Below are 17600 nucleotides of genomic sequence, written 5' to 3' on the forward strand. Positions count from 1 at the left end.
TCTGTCCCTGCCCCGCCTTTTCCCACCCTTGCTCCGCCCCAGCCCCACCCCCACTCCACCCCTTTCCCTGAGCTATGTCCCGGGGGACTGCAGCAGGAGTCGGGCGCATCCCGCACTCACCGGGCGGTGGGAAGTGGAGCGACCCAGCCCCAGCCCGCTCCGCTCCGCCGACTCCTGCATGAAAATCAGCTACTTGGTGCTGGCCATGGTGATCTTGGCTAGCTTCGTGTATATCAGGGCCGGACTGTGATCGGGTCAGGAAAAAAGAACTTGATGGCCTGAAGAACCTGCTCCGGCTTCTCCAACGAGACACCAAACCGCCTCTGTGCAAAGCTATACTGGGGTTACCAATGGTGCCCTTTCTTCCAAACTCTCTCTCAGATCCCATTAGACAATACCTGCCCTCTTGCTGTTCACAAGAAAATCCTATGCTGTCACTGGGTGCCCCTCTGTGCCTCTCAGCAGATCTGGATGGCTGCTCCCTGGATGCCTGCTCCCTGGGCTTGGGCACCACAGGAGGCCTGGGAAGCTCAAATGAACAGTGCTGCCTCACTGGGGAGATGCCCGCTTGCTCTCCTGACCCATCAGGAAATGGTGGATAATGTTGGCAGGGTTTCTGCTTTTATACCCGTAGTCCCAGTTGATGGGGCTGATTTAAAAAAAAGGTCAGGGCTCACCAGGAAATGTTTAGCCCAAACCACCTCCAAAGCGGAATACTTAAAGACCCCTGCCTCTTGCTACCGCAGAGACATTTCCCATCCACGTCACGCTAGGGATCAGCGCCAGACTGAGTGCCGGGAAGGCATGATCCAAAAACAAACCTCAGACACATTCACCCCTGGTTGGATTCTGGTTTTTTACATTGTTTTCTTTATTCTGCTCCTTGGATGACTTTTCTTATGTAAAAGGAATGCAGTGCTCGCACCGTGAGGAATGTGAGCATCACACCTGAATAAACACATTCCTGTTCTTGCCTGAGCCCAGATGTATTGTGTGTCTGTTTGCTTGCTGGAAAAACAGGGTGTGTGAGGTGCCCTTAGCCGAAAAATCAACTCATGGGTGCAGCACAACTGCTCCTTGGGACAGCGGCTCTATGGTTCTCATCAGCGCCCTCTCTCTTGACACTTTTCATCCTAACACAGACCTTTACCTCCCATGCCTGCTCCCATCCCCCCTTCAGTATGGGCCCAGATGAAGGAACACTTGTTCTTCCCAGCTGTGGTAGCTGTAACTTGTCCCACAGACCAGATGCTGCCTTGTATCGTTTTACTCCCTCAAAGCCCTTTCGGATTCAGTCCGTATGACTGAGGCTGGACAGGATGAAGCGTGAGTCTAGTCTACCATAGACGTGTCATATGGGACTGGAGCAAACGATATGGGAGCAAAACCGCTGCGGGGTCAGTCTGTAGGTTAGATATTAGCGTCTCTCCGATTCCTGCCTTCCATCGTCAGTGAGTGGTGACGGAAAACCGTGCAGCTCTATTTAAAAACAGCCATTATGAGCAAACTTCTTTAAGCCCTTGTCGTCATTCCAGAGCGCCCCCATGCGGGCAGGTGTGGTGTTGCAGGCGAGCCCTTACTTTGTTTTCCCCTCACCCAGGGTGGTGGCAAGTCCAAACAGCCTGTTAAATTTTAAACAGCACCCCCTAGTGGAGGGTGTCATTTGTGAACAGAAAAGCCCAGGGAGAACATCAACAAAACTTTCATCCCAACATCCTGGTGGGAGACTAGATCATCTTAGTCCATGTCCCCTACCTGAGTGCCATGTTCTCCTCTACCCAGGCTCTTCCCCCGGGGTTCCCTTGGTTCCAGTCTCTGCCCTGGGGTTGTGCCTCTTGCCCCTGCTGGAGTAACTTCCTTCTCTGGAGCCAGTGGGTCGGGGAAGTCCGTCCACTGGGACCCTTCTCCAGGTAAAGCAGGTGATCCACGCGAGGCCGAGCTTCCAGACTGTGTCTGGGTGACAGTTGGCTGAGACCAGGTCCTTTTGGGTGCCTGCAGATTGCTGTCCTCTATCTAGGAGGTGCCCGTCTCCATGAGCTCCTCTGAGAGGCTCGCTGTCTCCATGGGTTCCCCAGAGAGCCCTGCTCAGCCCTGTGGCTCAGGTTTCTCCTGCGAGCTGCCCTTTGGAGCTGCCCTCTAACTGAGCATGGGTAACCTTTATTAATTAGCCACCCAGGTCAGCCGATTACCCCAACTAGGGCTAAACACTTACTTTTTCTTTAAGGATGTAGACTGACATCATGACATATCCACCTTACTCCAGGGGCTTTAAGGAAAATAATAATTATCATGAGACTCATGAGAGTTGGTAATGCTGAGTTTCATAGAATCCAAGGCCCAAAAGGGACAGTCTGACCCCCTCTATAACACAGGCCAGAGAAGTTCCTTGAAAAAATTCCTAAGGATTATCCTTTAGAAAAACATCCAACCTGGATTTAAAAAATGGCCAGTGATGGAGAATCCAATATGACCCTTGGTACATTGTCCCAGGGGTTAATTCTCTTCACTCTTAAATATTTACACCTTATCTCCAGTACAATGAAAGCCTTTACAGGTAACACTTTATATCTCAAATGCTTTAACAGTCCCCCCCCCCCAACTTTTTTCTGTCTTTAATAAAAGTTTGAATAGATGTGAATGATGGTTGTTACAATCGCAGTCAGCGGTGGTCGCTTGATGTGGATGTTCCAACAGTGCCTTGTGGAGGCACCTTAAAGAACTGGTTGCAAGTAACTTGCCAAGAGTCACCCAGGAAATCTGTGGTGGAGAAGACAATCAAACGATGGTCTCCCAAGTTCCAGACCAGCATTCTAGCCACTGGCTCAAACCAAAGACTTGATTTGCCTACCTGAAGAGGAAAGGCTGAGGAGGTAGCATCTACATATAATGCCTAATCCAAAGGGATAGCCCTAGGGACTAGACAGGAAGATTAGTTATCTCTATACTCTCTTGCTCTCCAGAGGACTTTGGCTAGTAGTCACATTGCTTATCACTTTTCTTATCTACAGGAAAAGGAGGCTAGTTGCAACCTTTCCATTCTAACTGCTCTAGTAAATGACTGCTTGTCTATTAATAGTGTGTGTGAGCCCATTCAGATTTTTTTTCTTAAAGCCTCAGCTCCTGGAGTCATGAGATCATGTGAGAACTTCAGATTTCATTTATTTATTTTTTAAAATATTTTTAATCCCTCCTTATTGCAGAGACAAGCTCAGGATTTTTAAGCCAGACTCATGATTTTGAGGGGCTTGACGCATGGTTTTTGGATTAGTGGGATTGGCCATACAGACCATTTAGACTCTGTGGAATTATAGGTCCAAATTCCAGCAGGAACAACTCAGACCTTCACCTTTCCCAGACAGATAAATGGTGTCCCATACACTTTACTGAGTGGGAATAGTTTGAATGAGACCTTAAAAAGGAGGTCATGTCTCCTCTGTATGAGCATTAGAGATTTTATCACACTTTTTATAAGAGAGGAATGATATCTTTAGCCAGAATTTCCCCTCTTTGGAGAGTACTTTGAACTGGTTGGTTCCTGCCTTTCACCCCAGAAGTGGCTGCATTTCATTGGTGGCTACATGGTTTAACATTCGTTGCTGGTACTTACACAAGATCAAAGAGTTTCTATTCCAATATGCCATTTGCACATGCCCATAATTTGCCAAAATTTTCATTTTGGGGACTCAAATTTTCCACGGTGGCTGCCTGCTGGAAGGTCATTTTTTTGCAAAGTTTGGACAAAATCCCATCAGCAGTTGTTGAAATGTTTGGGGGGGGGGAACACTTTTCTGCATGTTAACCCCCCCCCCCCCGAATACTACCTTAATAGGTCAGGACGGCAGCCAAAACAATTGTGGCTTGATACTTGCCATGGCTTGCCATCTAGAAAGGACGAATGCTTTTGTTCCATTTTGATTTACCAAAGTTATGGAGAGCCCTTTTCAAGGCTTTCTATGCAACGAAAGGGGCTAGAAACATGGTAAATGAAACCTGAAGTTAGCCTTGGCATTTCTAGCATCCCGTCCCCGCAAACCAGTGGCTGGAGCACAGCTATGGGCTTCAGCACAGATGATCAGCTGTGAGCTTAACTATAAATATGGCCCTACCAAATTCACAGACATGAAAAACATGTCACAGACCGTGAAAATGGTCTCACCTGCATGAAATCTGATCTTTTGTGTGCTTTTACCCTATATTATACAGATTTCACAGGGGAGACCAGTATTTCTCAAATAGGGGGTCCTGACCCAAAAGGGAGATGCAGAGGGGTCACAAGATTATTTTAGGGGGTTTGCAGTGTTGCCACCCTTGCTTCTGTGCTGCCTTCAGAGCTGGGTGGCTGGAGAGTGGCGGCCGTTGGCCAGGCACCCAGCTCTGAAGGCAGAACCCCGCCAGCAGCAGTGCAGAAGTAAGGGTGGAAATACCATACCACACCACCCTTACTTCTGTGTTGGTCCTGGCAGTGGCTCTGCCTTCAGAGCTGGGCTCCTGACCAGCCGCCACCGCTCTCCAGCTGCCCAGCTCTGAAGGCAGCGTCGCCGCCAGCAGCCGTGAAGAATAAGGGTAGCAGCACCGCAACCCGCCCTTACGATAACCTTCTGACCCCCCTCCCCTCCCAACACAACTCCCTTTGCGGTCAGGACCCCGAGAATTACAACACCATGAATTTTCAGATTTAAATAGCTGAAATAATGAAATTTATTACTTTTAAAATCCTAGGACCCTGAAATTGACCAAAAGGGAGCAAGAATTTGGTAGGGCCCTAGCTATAAACTCTCACCAGACATCAGCAAGCAGACAAGGTCTCCCATCCAAGCCCTAAGCAGCCCCGACCCTACTTTGCTTCTGACAGTAGATATGTTCAGGGTGGCACGGCCGGAGATAGAAAATGAGGTGAAAAATTACAAATCTTTATGTAGTTACAAGAATCCCTGAGAGGCCATCATGAGGGCCTTTATACACCATTGCCCTACACTATGTGCAATCCTTCCTCCCTGTGCAAAGAGGGTGTCAAACGGTACCAAAGAACAACGGTGGCATTTTACACTCACTTTGCACTTTAGCAAATGATGTCATAAGGTGCAAAGTCCTCAGTGGAGCACAGGATTGGGTCCAAGAGGTGACTATAGCTGGACTGCTTGGTAATAGTAACCATAAGGGATAGGTCAGTGGTTTGAGCATTGGCCTGCTAAACTCAGGGTTGTGAGCTCAATCCTTGAGGGGGCCATTTAGGGATCTGGGGCAAAAAATGGGGATTGGTCCTGCTTTGAGCTGTGGGTTGGACTAGATGACCTCCTGAAGTCCCTGCCAACCCTGGTATTCTATGATTCTATAGTATAATTAAATTTAACATCCCGGTGGTGGGGAAAACACCAGAGCAGCCCAACACTGTAACATTTAAACCCCCATGAGTTTTTAACTTGTCATCCGGATTCGGGCAGAAAGATTTATTGCCAACTGGAACTTTTTCACAGAATGGAGCGTCTCTGTGCGGGCCAGCTGCACTGGTGACCCTCGTCCCTCTCTCTGCACCTAGAAGGCAGGGAGCAGGGTCCCCACCCTATTTGCTGTTGAAACCCGGTGTGGAAAAGGTTAAGAATCACCAGATTAGACAATAGAGTAGGGATTTTCCATCGCTGGTGTCTGGCTTATGCAGTGTATTAACCATCTCCTTGTGCAAAAGCTTTTGGCACAGAAATGCTTTAGTCCTCCTGCATTTCCTTCTCCCTCCAGGCTGCAGCGGGGAAACGAAACCAAACACAATTACATTTGCTGGGGCACTGCATTCTGTTAAGACTCTGAGCCTTGTTGCCTCTGGCTGTTCTAAGAAAAAAACCCACGTGAGCAAACTCCCCTGCACATCCCACACCCAGCCATCAATTTCCTGACTCCTCCCCACTATCTCCCAGTCTTTGCGTGAGCTGCCTTCACAGGAAAACATCAAGATCCTCATCTATAATCAGCCCCACCAAGAAGCAGCTGCCTTTCTGCCCTGGCCGAAGATGAAGGCTTTTCTTCTCGCCCTGCTGGTGGCGGTTCTGTGTGTGGAGCAAGGTGAGATACTGCTCATGATCCCTCTGTGCCAGACAAAGAGCCAGGGAAGTGGCTAGAAATGGCAGGGGCAGAGGGGGATTTTTGCAGCACCGTGGGCAAAGACTCTACCTTTAAGTGGGAGCTGGCACTTCTGCAAACCTCCCTTTGCAGCCAGCCGCTTGGTCCTGCGAAGCAACGGCTGGTGCGTTGGCTGTCTTTTGAGCACTAGCTTGTGTGGATGTAATAAAAATAGCTCAGTGCAGGCATAGAAAATTATCTCCGTTTCATGATGCTTAGGGGGATGCAGTGCTCTGGATGCAAGAGGGAGCACAGTTCTGTGGATCTGAGCTCCTTCCAACAGCAGCATGTCTTGAAAGGCCTAGGGGAAGATGAGGGGGGGCTGACTAGCCCTAGAGACAGGTCTAGTCATCTCTTAAAGAAATCTTTTATACGGTTATCCTCTGAGCTAGGCTCTTTTACTCAGGGCGATCAGTGCTTCTCAGCATTGCTTTCTTGCAACCATAATTTTTGCAAGTTCTTCTACTGTAATCAGCTAAAAACATAAGGGTCTGATTATGATCCCAGATACAGTGGAGTAAATCAGGGGTAACTGCACTGAATTAAATTAATTTGGAGGAATGGCATAAGTGAGATCAGACTCAGGCCCTACGATCTTACAATGCTGTGGTGGAATCCAGTAATATTGGAGGGGGTCACAGCAGTAGGTTCTGGTTGGAGGAGCTACTGGTTGATTCTTAATGGAGGATAAATTTTACTCCTCCAACTCTTCCTGAGCTCATCTGGTTTTAAAAATAAGGAGGTCTGGGGCGGTTTGATACTTGGATAGGAGACCTCCAGGGATAAAAGGTGTTTGTGGAACAGGCTTTTATTTATTTATTTGCCACTAAAGCTAGGAAGAACAGGCTCGGTTATTAACCAACGAATGTTCACTTGTTCGAAGATTTCCCCATTTATATGCTCCCAGATGTTGTTGTCTTTTGATTGTCTATATAAATGTATTATCCCCCTCTCTTACTGTTTACTCACATTAATACACACAAATAAGTCACCCCAAGACCTGCACCGGGTGCCAGGGTAAACTACAGCCTGAGCCCAAGGGAACTGACCAGCTCCAGCCACCTGGGTTTCTGGCTCAGAAATCAAGAACACTTCCAATTCCATGGGGTCCACAGTGAGAAACAACCAGTTGGTTTCTCGCTGCTCTTAAGACGATCTTAGCTGCCCATTCTAGATACTCACTCTGGATCCCATGCCGCAGTGTCTAAGCACATCGTGATTTCAACCAAGTGGACACAGAGAGTGTGTTATTTTTCCAGTCCCAGTCTATATGTGATCAAATTAAGCCCAGGGCGTGAGAGAAATCTGCTGGCCCCTGTGCCTGGACAGTAGACACCCTTCGCCAGTCAAATGGGGTTATTGCAGGTAGCTTTGTCCCCAGAGCAACAGGAATATTCCTTTTGCCATGCAAGGACCCTCTCCCGAGGAACTCCCTTTGCTTTAGCTGGCTATACACTAACCTGCCTTGAAGACATCACATGGTGTTTAAATGCCAAGTACTGGGCTGTTGAAGGAGAGCAGTGGTTGCCTGGAGAACACAGACAGAGCTGGCGTGGGCAGTAACGGCTTGATCCAAAGCCCAGTGATGTCAGCGGGAGCCTTTCCACTGACTGCACTGGGCTTTGGGTCGGGGCTTGAAAGCCTTGGCCGAGCTCTGCTCTTTGCAAGGTCAGATTGCACAGGTCTTATCTAAGGCATTTCCTGAGGGTTGTGTTGTATCTCATGAGTTCGTCAGCATCTCTAGTAGCTGAGAACCAAAAGCTTCTTCCCCTGGCAAATTGTTCCATCATCTGATTGGTGGCAACTGGTTTTTGTGCTTGCATTGCTTAGGTTCTTTGTTCTGTAGTTTCAGTCTCAGCCTCCTTAAATAATTCCTCCCTCTTCATTACGTTTTCTATTATTAGCTATTTTTCAGGAGCCCGTTGTTTCTGTTTTTTCTCTGTAATGTAGTTACTCGTACTGGCATTTGACTTGGTGCCGTGTGAGATTTTGATGAAAAAACTAGACTGACAGAACATTAGCATGGCACACACTGACTACGGCCATGTCTACCCTGGCGCGCTTACAGTGGCATGGCTGTACCGATGCAGCTGTGCCTCAGTACGATCTCTCGTGTGGCTGCTGTGTGCCGACCGGACAGAGCTCTCCCGCTGACAGAATTAAACCACCCCCAGTGAGTGGTTGTAGCTGTGTTGGTGGGTGAGCGACATAGCGCTGTCCACACTAGCAGTTAGGTCGGTGTAACTGATGTCTCTCCGGGTGTGTGTGTGTGTGTGGGGGGGTTCACACCTGTGAGCAGCGTAAATTTTGCCGACGTAAGTGGTAGTGTAGACCTGGCCTAAAAGCTGGCTCACTGATAGGTGTCGCAATGTAATTGTCAATGGGGAATTGTCCTGCAGGGATCAGTTCTTGGCCCTATGCTATTTAACATTTCTATCAGTGACCTGGAAGAAAACAACGTCATCACTGATAAATTTACAGGTGACAGAAAAACTAGGGGAGTGGTAAATATTGAAGAGCTCAGGTCACTGATAAAGAGCAATCTGGATTGCTTGGTAAGCTTAATAATGGGCTCTTCAATCTTCAAGAGAAACCGATAACAAGATCCATTGTGGGGAAGTTGAAGCTGGACACATTCAGACTGTTAATCAGGCATACATTTGTAACAGTGAGGGTCATTAACCATTGGAACAATTTACCAAGAGTCATGGTGGATTCTCCATCACTGGCAAATTTTAAATCAAAATTGGGTGTTTTTCTAAAAGGTCTGCTCTAGGAATTATTTTGGGGGCAGTTCCCTGGCCTGTGTTTTATAGGAGGTCAGCCTAGATGTTTACAATGATCTTATGAATCTGGGAATCTAGTACAGACATTGTTTATTGTACGTATTACAGGAGGAGGCAGAAGCCACAGTTATGATTCAGGGCCCATTTTGCCGGCTTACAGACACAGTAAAAAGCAGTCCCTGTCCTGGAGAGTTTACAGTCTAAAGTAAGACACAGTGTAATAAGGGGGTTGAACACATGATTGGATGGGGGCTGGGTTAGGGTTACTCTGCTAGGAACACAGATTAGCCACATAACAATTGGACACTTTCAAATCAAAGGACATTTTAAAAATGCACCTATAAATATATCAGAAATATTGAGATCAGTAATTGCTATGGGCAGAAATACAACAGTGTTGTAAATTGCACCTAACTACTCAACATGAGTATTTGGAATTATGATAAAGAATTCATTTTCACTCCTCTTTAACCGTGTTTGCCAGCGTAGCTCTGGGAGAGGGGGTGGAGCTGGATTCTATTCTGGCTCACACATCTAGGCAGAATTGTTTAAGTGAGATCATAAAATGGTTATTAGTGAAAGGAAGGATGGTCCGGTTGATCAGGCACTAGAGTAGGACTTGGGAGGCCTAGGTTTAAATTCCTGTTCTGCTACAAACTTCCTGCATATCCCTGGGCAAGGTACTTAGCCTCACTGTGTCTCAGTTTCCCCATATGTAAAAACAGGGGTGTTGTGAGGGTAAATACATTGAAGATGCTGAGGTACTCAGATGCTATGGTACTGGGGGGGCTATATAAGAACCCCTGTTAAGAGCTAGATTAGTGATGATGAGTAAACAGGAATGATCAAGGTTAAACTTGTGGCACTGATGATTAAAAATGCAAACTGAACTAAGATCATCTGCCTTAGAGTCACTAAGGGCTTGGCTATACTTGCGAGATAGAGTACATTAAAGCAGCTCCGGGCGCACTAGCTCACTACCCATCCACACTGGCAAGGCCCGTAGAGCGCTCTGACTCCACGGCTAGAGCGTTCCTGGTACTCCACCGCGGCAAGAGGAATAATGTTTGCTGCGTCTTGGCTATAATGCCCAGGCGTCAGTGTGAACGAGGTGTTGCATTACTGTGCTCTGATCAGCCTCCGGAAACGTCTCATAATCCCCTTAAGTCAAGTGGCCACTCTTCTCATTGTTTTTGAATGCTGCAGGAACGCGGATATGCCCTTTGAAAGCTCCGTTTCTGACAGCTGGCTGCTTATCTGCTCTGAGACAAAGCAACCATTAGTGTGAAATGCTGTGTGTGAAAGAGAGAGGCGGTGGGGGGGGGGGTCTGCTGCTGTCTGAACTTACAAGACAGCATGGTGACATGCTCTCAGCCCCCAAAAAACCCACTCTCTCCCCCCCACATACACACAACACATTCCCTGTCACACTCCACCCCACCCCTCCACCCCCATTTGAAAAGCACGTTGCAGTCACTTGCATGCTGAGAAAGCTGCCCATAATGCACCGCTCCCAATGCCGCTGCAAGTGCTGCAAATGTGGCCATGCCAGTGAGCTTGAAGCTTTCAGTGTGGGCAGACTGCATCTCTTTCCCTACTGCGCTCTACGAAGGCTGGTTTAACTCAAAGCGCTCTACATCTGCAAGTGTAGCCATGCCCTGAGGGACAATCAATGTGGAATCTCTGTGATGCCATTTGTATTGACTCAGAAATGAATCATCAGATTAATTCACTGATTCATGGGCTCCTCGGAGGACCGTGCTGTCTGAGGCTGTGTCAATGGGAGGCTTTCCTCTGGCATCCGTGGGATTTGAATCCGACCTGTGGCTCTGTAATCCTGCCAGGTAGCTGCAGTTTAAACTGCTCTGCAGACTTGTTAGGAAAGCAGCCCCTTCCTTCAGGATCAGGCAGTGATGTTTTGAGCTGATGATGCCATGCGTGTAACTACATATTCTTGCTATGAAGTGATGGGGATGGAGCTGTTTGAAAACCGGTCTCGGCTTGTTCTAGCTGCATTCTCCAGACCTCCCACTCATGTAGTTCAATTAGTGTCTCTTGATAAAGCATCTGTTGTTTTTTTCTGCTTCAACCCTGGACTCCTAGAAGCCTTAGTCATGAACCAGAACTACATTACGCTAGGTGCTGTATAAACACAGCATGAAGATCTTACACTTTGGGTGCTCAGTAATAATAAACAGTGACCCCCGAAGTGCACGTAGCCGTTCAAGTGCAGCTGGTCCAATAAGCCAATAATCCCAATGTCTGTATTTAAAAAATGACCGGAACCGTCAAGAAGCACCGCACCTGTGTTCAGACGCTGATCAGAGCCCCGGTCTCTTGCCTTGGCTCACTTTACTGAGGAGCATTTCAAAATCTTGCCCATCTTTTCATCAGATGGAGAAGAAGCAGAAGAGAAGGTGCTGGCTTCATGGAGGGTTCGGGAGACGTTGTGCTGGTGGAGGGTGTGACAGGTTCTCCCTAGGGCGCCACCTGGAACTGGGGTACCACTGACCCGCCAACCTGGGCTCCCTTTACACTATACTGCTGTGACCAGCCTGCCAAGCCCTCTTCCAGGCTCTGACCTGAACTTTCTCCAGCATACATACAGGTGGGGACACACCCAGCTGCAGTTACACGCAGATGCTGCGATCAACTCTGCATGGGAAGGCTCCAGCTAAGGTATTGGCCACATGCTCAGGCACGCACCCCCTCTGGAGTGTAAACCCAAAATTATACCGCCTTGTGCTGCACAGGGAACTGTACAGCATAAGCTCATGAAATTCACCCCCTCCCTCAATGCGGAGAGGAGTATACAACAACGTTTTGCCCCAAGTTATGACTTCCTCAAACTGGTTTTAGACAATGCAAAACCAAGTTTATTAACTACAAAGGATAGATTTTAAGTGATTACAAGGTATAGCAAATAGATCAAAGCAGATTACCTAGCAAATAAACAAAAATGCAATCTAAGCTTAATATACTAAATATGAACAGAATATGAACAGCAGATCCTCACTCTAAGTGATGATACGAGCAGGCTGAAGATTCTTAAGGGGCAAGCTGCACTTGCTTACAGCTTAGAATCCCCCTGGTGTTCCATTCACAGGCTAAAAATCCCTTTAGCCTGGGTCCAGCACTTCCCCCAGTACAGTCTTTGTTCCTCAGGTGATCCAGGAGTCTCTTTGGGTGAGGAGTCAGTGAAGAACCTCGATGATGTCACTCCCCTGCCTTAAAGAGCTTTGTTTGAAAGCTTGGTTCCCAGACCAGTCTGTGGAAAAACACTGATATCCCAAAATGGAGTCCAGCACCAGGTGACCTAGTCCCATATCCCTGTAGTGTCATCATAGCCGTGAGTCTGAGGCTGTCTGCAGAGTCCTCAGGAAGGCCTCCAGGTGGGAGATGAGTCTTTTCTAAGGCCTATTGTTGTCTCTAATGGCCCTTCCCCACCCAGGTTTTCAGAATGAAAGCATCTGGTCCAGTGGGTGTTCCCCAGGGGTAAACACATTTGTAATACAGCTAAATAGTCACTATTCCTAACTTAAGATACAAAAATGATAAAGGCATGCAAATAGGATAATCATATTCAGTAAATATCCAAGGATCCAATGATTTCTTACATGACCGATCTGGCATAAAAGACATCATAATTATGCCATAATCATATCATAACATCTCTATGAAGGACATAGGGTGCAGTGTCACAGAGGGCAGGGATAGATCAAGGTGACTGATAGGGGAGAGCCCAGTGTTCACCATCTGTGGCATGTATGCTGTGGGGCCAGTGGCCTAATCATGCTCCTGCTCTCACTGGAACTGTAGGGTGTTAGTGGGTATTGTAGCCAAAACCAAGATCGGAAAGTGCCCTGCCCTCAGCTAGGTGGGTGTGCTGGGAGAGCTGGAGAAGAGGTTCTCTGCTCCCCACCTTTGCTAGGCTAGCTGTCAACTTTAAAAAACGATGAGCAGTTGCAAAGAGCACTTTACTCCCCACCTGGCCCCACTGGAGGCGTGTGAGTAAGGCACTCTCCAGTGTAGGCGGAGCACGTGCTTGTAAAATGCGTGTTGCATCCTCTTCTAGTGTCTGGGCCGCAGAGGATAACAGCCCACTACTGCTTCTAGTTGGAGTTATCAGTTCCCTGCCAGTGGTCAAGGTCTGTGTTGTGCTGCTGAAAGGCCTGGGTTCAAGCTCTGCTGGTGACCCATGGAGGTGGAGAGATTGTTATATAAAGGTGGCAAAATCAAGTCCTGGGATGAACTTAATGCTTCAGATCTTGTTCTTTCTTAACCCATCCCCTCCTTCTCTTTGTGACCTTTACGCATCACTTCCTGTCCAATTTGCACTATAAACTCTCTAGGACAGTAGTGGGCAACCTGCGTCCCGTCAGGGTAATCTGCTGGCAGGCCGCCAGACAGTTTGTTTACATTTTCACGGCTGCCTAAAGGTCCCAGTGGCTGCGGTTCGCCGTTCCCAGCCAATGGGAGTGGCCAGAAGCGGTGGCCAGCACATCCCCGCAGCCCGTGCCGCTTCCCACAGCTCCCATTGGCTGGGAACGGTGACCCACGGCCACTCGGACCTGCAGGCATCCGTGCAAATGTAAACAAACTGTCTGGTGGCCCGCCAGCAGATTATCCTGACGGGACGCAGGTTGCCTACCACTGCTATAGGAAATGCACCTTGCCTCTCCATTTGTTTCTATAAAGCATCTAGCATGCTTCTGACACTGTAATAATAATAACCAGGCTTGTTTGGAAAGTCAGAATGAATTAGGTGGGTTTGGCATGATGATTTCTTGAGAAGTCCAGGCTTATTTTTGTTTTATAACCTTATTACCCTGTCTGTAACATTCTGGCTTTGGAAAGGAACGTGCTGAGAAAGTATTTACAAATGGGTGTCATGGAGGGCGCTGGGGGAACTTTTCAGAGGCATAAATAGCAGTTGCATGCCCAGCTGCCATTTATGCCTTTGAAAATTTGCTCCTCTGTGTTTTGGGTCCAATCCTGAAGTCCTTACTCAGTCGACGCACAGGGAAACCTATCACTGGCTTCAGTGAGAGTTCAGCCTGAAATAGCGGCTGAGAACATCAGGATATGGTCCACTTTGATGCTCATTAGCAGCAGGTCACAGGGATGGGGATTAGAATAATAGAATCATAGAAGATTAGGGTTGGAAGAGACCTCAGGAGGTCATCTAGTCCAACCCCCGGCTCAAAGCAGGACCAACCCCAACTAAATCATCCCAGCCAGGGCTTTGTCAAGCCTGACCTTAAAAATATCTAAGGATGGAGATCCCACCACCATCCTAGGTAACCCATTCCAGTGCTTCCCCACCCTCCTGGTGAAATAGTGTTTCCTAATATCCAACCTAGACCTCCCTCACTGCAACTTGAGACCATTGCTTCTTGTTCTGTCACCTGCCACCACTGAGAACAACCGAGCTCCATCCTCTTTGGAAGCCCCCTTCAGGTAATTGAAGGCTGCTATCAAATCCCCCCTCACTCTTCTCTTCTGCAGACTAAACTCTAGTTCCCTCAGCCTCTCCTCATAAGTCATGTGCCCCAGCCCCCTGATCATTTTTGTTGCCTTCCATTGGACTCTCTCCAATTTGTCCACATCCTTTCTGTAGTGGGGGGCCCAAAACTGGACGCAGTACTCCAGATGTGGCCTCACCAGTGCCGAATAGAGGGGAATAATCACTTCCCTCGATCTGCTGGCAATGCTCCTACTAATGCAGCCCAATATGCCGTTAACCTTCTTGGCAACAAAGGCACATTGTAAACGAGGAACCAATAACATATTCCTGCAAGCCTCTAACATGGGCTGTGTTTTCCTTTTGCAGCTCACTCGCTGGTGTGCTTCACCTGTACGGATGCGTCCTCCAACTGGGGTTGTCTGGCATCAACTATATGTCCCAGTGATGCGAACTACTGTGTGACCACGTATATTGGTGCAGGAATTGGTAAGTTTGGGCATGTTCTGCCTATTTTCTTTCCATAGCTCTTTCCCAGTTGATATCCTGCTCCTGTTCCAGATCACTGGGTTTTCCTTCCTCCTTCTGCTGGAAGGATGGGACATTGCTGATGTGTAATTGGGAATAACTCCTTGAAACTGAATGGCAGGAGAACTTTGCTGGGACGCGCTAACGGGGCGGGAGCCCCCGTGCTCATTAGTGAGGTTTGCAGAGGAGTGAATGACTGAGAGGAGGGCAGTGCAGGAAATGTCAGGCTTCCTGTACGCCAATGTGGGCGCTGCATATCTACCCCCCCAGCGTTGTCTGAAGACCTGAAATGAGGCTCTTTATAGCCCAGTCCTGCAGCTGCTCCCCAGCCATGCGATGCTTTAAGCACCAAACATCTCATGTGCTGGTGCAAGGTTCCACTATTGGCGTGGGCACATGAGAGAATTCGCTCGCTCCAATCCCAGTGCCTGGCTGGTTGTGCATGCACAAAAGGAGGCCAGGTTGAAGCCTTTTGGAGAATATTGGTGTCTGCTGCTTAATGAGCTCTGCTGTGACCTAACTACTACCAGCTCTTTAAAGCTCTGAGGCTCAAAAGCAGGAGACAGGACTCAGTCACCTCTGTGCTGCATCCCCACAGCCCCCACTGAACTCCCAAAGCCCTGTCCCAGCATGCAGTGGCCAGTGTGACAATCTGGAATGGATTCTCAGGGTTCATTGGCTGTTCCCTCGTCCTGGCCAGGAATCTGAAGGGGATGTTCCCAGATTGTTACATACGGGTCCGTAACTGCTAGGAAGAGACTAGTGCTGCTTTCATGGTATATAATAGCAATAATGACCTCTAAAGGCTGGGCATTCACTGGCAAAGATAAGGCTGTGAGGCCATTAACTGCTGAGAAATGGCCTCCTCATCTCAGGATTGATTAGCTACATTGGTACAACTATCTCCTTTGCAGAGCTAAGGAGCTCCTGTCCGAACTCTGAGAAATATTTTAATCTTGAGTCTCTTTCTTTTTCCGGTACAGGCGGACATTCCGGGCAGAGCATCTCCAAGGGGTGTGCTTCAGTTTGCCCCAGTGGTGGGATAAACATAGGGATAGCAGCCGCCTCTGTTTCCTGCTGCAGTTCATTCTTGTGCAATACCAGTGGGGCCAGCAGCGTGAAAGTCAGCTACTCGGTGCTGGCCATGGCGATCTTGGCCAGCTTCATCTATATCAGGGCTGGACTGTGATCGGGTCAGGAAAAAGAACTTGATGGCCTGAAGAACCTGCTCCGGCTTCTCCAATGAGACACCAAACCCCTCTCTGTGCAAAGCTATACTGGGGTTACCGATGGTGCCCTTTCTTCCAACTCTGTCTCAGATCCCATTAGACAATATCTGCCCTCTTGCTGTTCACAAGGAAATCCTGCTGCTTTCACTAGGTGCCCCTCTGTGCCACTTAGCAGATCTGGATGGCTGCTCCCAGGGGTTTGGGCACAGGAGGCCTGGGAAGCTCAAATGAACAGTGCTGCCCCACTGGGGAGATGCCTGCTTGCACTCCTGACCCATCAGGAAATGGTGGATAATGTTGGCAGGGTTTCTGCTTTTATACCTGTAGTCCCGGTTGATAGGGCTGATTTAAAAAAAGGTCAGGGCTCAACAGGAAATGTTTAGCCCAAACCACCTCCAAAGCGGAATACTTAAAGACCCCTGCCTCTTGCTACCGCAGAGACATTTCCCATCCACGTCACGCTAGGGTTCAGCGCCAGACTGAGTGCCGGGAAGGCATGATCCAAAAACAAACCTCAGACACATTCACCCCCGGTTGGATTCTGGTTTTTTACATTGTTTTCTTTATTCTGCTCCTTGGATGACTTTTCTTATGTAAAAGGAATGCAGTGCTCGCACCGTGAGCATCAAACCTGAATAAACACGTTCCCGTTCTTGCCTGAGCCCAGATGTATTGTGTGTCTGTTTGCTTGCTGGAAAAACAGGGTGTGTGAGGTGCCCTTAGCCAAAAGGTCAACTCATGGGTGCAGCACAACTGCTCCTTGGGACAGCGGCTCTATGGTTCTCATCAGCGCCCTCTCTCTTGTCACTTTTCATCCTAACACAGACCTTTACCGCCCATGCCTGCCGCCATCCCCCCTCCAGTATGGGCCCAGATGAAGGAACACTTGTTCTTCCCAGGCGTAGTAGCTGTAACTTGTCCCACAGACCAGATGCTGCCTTGTATCGTTTTACTCCCTCAAAGCCCTTTCGGATTCAGTCCGTATGACTGAGGCTGGACAGGATGAAGCGTGAGTCTAGTCTACCATAGACGTGTCATATGGGACTGGAGCAAACGATATGGGAGCAAAACCGCTGCGGGGTCAGTCTGTAGGTTAGATATTAGCGTCTCTCCGATTCCTGCCTTCCATCGTCAGTGAGTGGTGACGGAAAACCGTGCAGCTCTATTTAAAAACAGCCATTATGAGCAAACTCCTTTAAGCCCTTGTCGTCATTCCAGAGCGCCCCCATGCGGGCAGGTGTGGTGTTGCAGGCGAACCCTTACTTTGTTTTCCCCTCACCCAGGGCGGTGGCAAGTCCAAACAGCCTGTTAAATTTTAAACAGCACCCCCTAATGGAGGGTGTCATTTGTGAACAGAAAAGCCCAGGGAGAACATCAACAAAACTTTCATCCCAACATCCTGGCGGGAGACTAGGTCATCTTAGTCCATGTCCCCTACCTGAGTGCCATGTTCTCCTCTACCTCTAGGCTCTTCCCCCGGGG

The 17600-nt window shown here is 48.5% G+C and overlaps 1 protein-coding gene across 1 annotated transcript; it reads left to right on the forward strand.

Moving 5' to 3' along the window:
* The first annotated feature begins 5786 nt into the window (after nucleotides 1-5786).
* On the forward strand, nucleotides 5787-16779 carry LOC140906300 (lymphocyte antigen 6E-like). Its single transcript, XM_073329965.1, has 3 exons — nucleotides 5787-6054; nucleotides 14731-14850; nucleotides 15873-16779. Exons 1-3 carry the CDS (start codon nucleotides 6003-6005, stop codon nucleotides 16076-16078), a joined length of 378 nt encoding a protein of 125 aa, XP_073186066.1. The 5' UTR covers nucleotides 5787-6002; the 3' UTR covers nucleotides 16079-16779.
* Nucleotides 16780-17600: the final 821 nt, after the last annotated feature.

The sequence above is a fragment of the Lepidochelys kempii genome, chromosome 2 (assembly GCF_965140265.1).
Source record: "Lepidochelys kempii isolate rLepKem1 chromosome 2, rLepKem1.hap2, whole genome shotgun sequence".
Classification (NCBI taxonomy): domain Eukaryota; kingdom Metazoa; phylum Chordata; order Testudines; family Cheloniidae; genus Lepidochelys; species Lepidochelys kempii.